At 39.9% G+C, this 4,017-nt stretch overlaps 1 protein-coding gene across 3 annotated transcripts; it reads left to right on the top strand.

The window, feature by feature from the left end:
- Positions 1-244: 244 nt before the first annotated feature.
- On the top strand, positions 245-3,431 carry LOC103697689 (uncharacterized). 3 transcript variants are annotated; one of them, XM_089930506.1, is made up of 3 exons: positions 245-345; positions 452-601; positions 2,406-3,431. In XM_089930506.1, exons 2-3 carry the CDS (start codon positions 586-588, stop codon positions 3,233-3,235), a joined length of 846 nt encoding a protein of 281 aa, XP_089786632.1. In that variant the 5' UTR covers positions 245-345; positions 452-585; the 3' UTR covers positions 3,236-3,431. The 3 variants fall into 3 exon arrangements, with proteins under 3 accessions (XP_089786632.1, XP_008777823.4, XP_026657138.4); XM_008779601.6 differs by having other exon boundaries at positions 248-345; positions 2,319-3,431; XM_026801337.4 differs by lacking the exon at positions 245-345 and having other exon boundaries at positions 394-601.
- The last annotated feature ends 586 nt before the right edge of the window (positions 3,432-4,017 follow it).

Here is a 4,017-nt window from a genome sequence, read left to right as displayed (position 1 = left end):
CGATCCGAACCTATTTAAGCCAAACCTAAATTTTTTTATGGCTGGTCGAATACGGATCGAATTGGCGGATCGGATCATATTTTGCCATCTCTAATATAAACAGGTGGAATGGTATAATTACCACTTAATGGCTGTCGAGGAACGCTATTCTCAACGAGAAGCAGCACGCCAAATTTTCTGTGTTTTGATTCCAATCCGGTATAATTTACCCTCAGGTCCGACCGTCCACATTGCAGCCCTATTCATGGAATGGCAACCGTTCGTGCGTCAATGGTGCGCATCACAGCCCCCACAGTCCGGCCTCCCTCATTCCCCTTGCATCAACCATTGATCTCCGAATGAACGGTATTGCTGTGGCGTATCTGCCGGTCCTTCTCTGATTCCGGTCATTAGTCAAATGATTAGTTTCATAACGGAAATTTAATTTTCGTTTATATTATAATTTTGGCAGAAGAACCTTGCTAGATCCGTTTCCTTTTCCGGGAGCCGAACGAGAGAAAGGGGAGAGAGAGAGAAAGAAATGGAGGTTTTCGACCTCTTCGTCTCTTCTCGATCCTTCTCCTTCTTTTCCCAGATTCCCACGCTATGCGATGGTCAATCGGTAAGATCGCCTTAGCATCCGATTCCTTTGGTGAATGCCTTACTTGTAGAGAAAAAAGCTTGCGATTTTTTAGCAGAAAGATTGGATTTTTTTTCGGTTCGTTGTGTCCGGTATGGTTTCATATGAAAACCTCGATTCTGTTTCTTTGGCTATCGGTTCTTTGTTCTTTGTGACTTTTCTGTTGAATTAGGGTTTCGAAGCGGTAAATTTGCTTCCTGTTTGGCAAATATCTAGGGTTTTGATCGCTTTAATGGTGTTACGTTCATGTGATCTTGTTGATTTCACCTTTTACTTTGTTTTCTTTTATACCTTACCGATGCAATACAAATATGCGATGATGTTTTAATTTCCTTTATCGAGACGTAATGGGGATGTCAAGCACGTGGTTTGCTGGATTAATTGCAGTAGTAAATTTAGGAATTTTAACAAATTTAATGATTTGGGCTTCTTTAGGCCTTCTGAAGGTACATTAGATTGGTCATGGATTGGATAAGGATCTGGATATCATGTCTTGTTCTCATCTCGCTATTTGCAATCGAGAAACCATACATTTTTGTATTATTTTTGCTCGGTTAGCGTATTTCACTAAAGATTGACTTTTGGTTAGAACCTTCATGTGGAATTTCATTGTTCATCATTCCGAGTTGTACTTGGTGTTTGTTTGTATAGCTTCATATGTAAATGATTTTTGTGTCATAAGGCATCTGGAATAATAGCAAGGGTTTCATGATTATTTTGAAGGTGGAATGGGGCTAAGGAACATATCCTTTAAAATATTTATGATTAGTTTCTTTTGGATAGGCACAGGCCCATAGCAACATGACCTTATAATGTCCATAAGGAAGCTTATCTATGGTGTGGCCTTTCTTGGATCTGTCTAATGATAGGTTGGAATCATTCTTGATTTGGGTGGCATTTGTTTCTTGTTCTGATTGCGGGCATAGCATAAGCTTTCTAAGAGAAGGAATGTAAGTTATGGATATACTATTGAACTTTACTGGCCAAGTTGTACATACAATATGAATTTTCGAGATGCATTTAGCTTAAAGCGTTCAAATATACGAGAGGGTGCCAGTTGGCTTGGTTGATAAATTCGCTGGGTGTTGAAAACAGTGACTTCCTTTGGAGTCCCACCCTCACCTGATTTTGGCCAGCTTCCTCCTGTCCTAGTTCTCAAAAGAAGAAAAAGAAGGGAGAAAAAAGAAACACACAGAGGGGGTTTTCATTTTTTTAGAGGGTGGTGGTGGTTGGGGGGAGGGGGGGTTGTTAAAATATACTAGACAACTATGATCTATGTTAAATAGAATGGGATATTGTACTACAACCCAATGATATTATGTATCCTACGTTTAAATTTCAAAATTTCCCAAGCTTATAGGGAAAAGTTGAAATTGTTAAAATTTTGTCTGCATTTACTGGATGTATCCTATTATTAATCTCACTTGATAAGTAATCCCTATCCTGCATTTTTTTATTTACAATTTGTGAGTAAATTCGGTCCTAGATACGTGCTTTTTGCACTGAACTTTTGTATGGTTCTGTTAATGGACGGATGTTGCTAGTTACTACAAAAGCATGGAATTATGTAACTGAAACTTCTTCTGTCATTTAGGTATTGTTGCACACCATTCTAAGTCTGTTGGTTGTGTTCTTTTGTGTTTATATCAATAAAAATATGAGATTGTCTTCTTTACTATATGAATCCTTTTGATTTCAGGTGTAGGGATCAAGTCTGATGTGTATGTGAAGCTGTTTTGATTCTTTCCCCGATAAAGCCTTTGCTGATGTCTTTCTTATAATACAGTCACCCTTCTGGCCATCAAAATGTGGAGGTTTGGTTCACATTCCATAACTGGAAATTTAGGTCCAAAAAGCATCTCATCAAAGCCAAGCTCAGCAAATGTTGATTGTTCTGATGATGAAGCTACACCACATGCTCCTAGGGAAGAAGGGCTTGAATGCCCAATATGTTGGGAATCTTTCAACATTGTGGAAAATGTGCCGTATGTTTTATGGTGCGGCCACACCCTCTGCAAGAACTGCATCCTAGGACTTCAGTGGGCTGTCATGAAATTTCCATCTCTACCTGTCCAGCTTCCCCTCTTCATTTCATGCCCATGGTGTCACTTATTATCATTCCGGCTGATTTACAAGGGCGATCTAAAGTTTCCAAGAAAGAATTATTTCTTGCTCTGGATGGTTGAAAGCATGAGCAGAGACCAGGCAAAATCTTATTCTTCAGTTAACGCAGGCAGCCAACTGGTATGCCCTCCAAATGGCGGTTTGGCTGTGGGAAACATTAACTATCGCCAGAACCTCAGAGGAATCACCCAATACATGCATCTGGAGGATTTGCACTCTAGCACAAATCAACCAGGTCTGAGGGCTAACTACGTGAACGTGGAGAGGATTCACTCGTCACTTCGGGAGTCGCTGGTTTTCTTTGTTCAATTGACTGCCAAGTTCCCACTGGTTCTCATATTCCTCCTCATTGTCCTATATGCAATACCTGCCAGTGCTGCTATTCTGGCCCTGTACATCCTCGTCACTATCCTGTTTGCATTGCCTTCTTTCTTAATATTGTACTTTGCATACCCTAGTTTGGATTGGATTGTTAGAGAAATCATCACATGAGATTCTCAATCTTGCCCAAGCCAGGACATGTAAGTCGGAGCTTCTCCAGGTGCTCCTTGATTGATTGTGCAGTATGTTCATGTTGTAATTCAGATATCTTGTACCACACAAAATCTTACCCAATGAAGGTTGTGGACTGGGCTTTACTAGGTATAATCATGTTGACATATATCTATATTGCCAGCTTCTTTGTTTAGTCTTGTTTTTCTTAGATAACATGTTATCTATCTACTTGAGAAATCTGGTTCCTTTTTGTTCGAATGTTTAACTTGAACTAATCTCTCATGGTGCTATTCTATAGAGTCACCCATTCTTGTTGGTCTGTGCTGTCCAATAGGTTAGCATGATATTATTTATCTATCTTTGCGGGTTCGGGCCCATGGCCCTGCTGATGTGGTTGGTGGACCTACTCGGATGGAATTCAAATTACAGGTAGAAAAATGATGTGCTACCATAACAGCAAGATTTGGTAGAAATGCATTTCTCAGAAGATGGGAATCATCTAATGCTGCTCTGATGACTAGAGAGTTCAGTGCTGCTGCTTGTTAGAAACAGAGACACAAAGTAGTAGTCTGCAACGTATTGGTATACATGAGACTTGAAAACTGTCTGCTTGCTTTGCCTTGGACATGTTGATCAAAATGAAAACTGGCACCATGATGTGCAAGTATATTTCAACCGACAGGTTTGAAGGAACATAATGTGGTAGGTTAAGATCTTACTTAATTATAGATATCTGCCATGTGAAATAGAGCAATTCTATTGCCTATTGGCGCTGGCCT

Source organism: Phoenix dactylifera, chromosome 1 (assembly GCF_051530095.1).
Source record: "Phoenix dactylifera cultivar Ajwa chromosome 1, Ajwa_hap1_PhDact_Kaust_v1.1, whole genome shotgun sequence".
NCBI lineage: Eukaryota > Viridiplantae > Streptophyta > Magnoliopsida > Arecales > Arecaceae > Phoenix > Phoenix dactylifera.
This window is presented reverse-complemented; position numbering and strand designations above follow the sequence as displayed.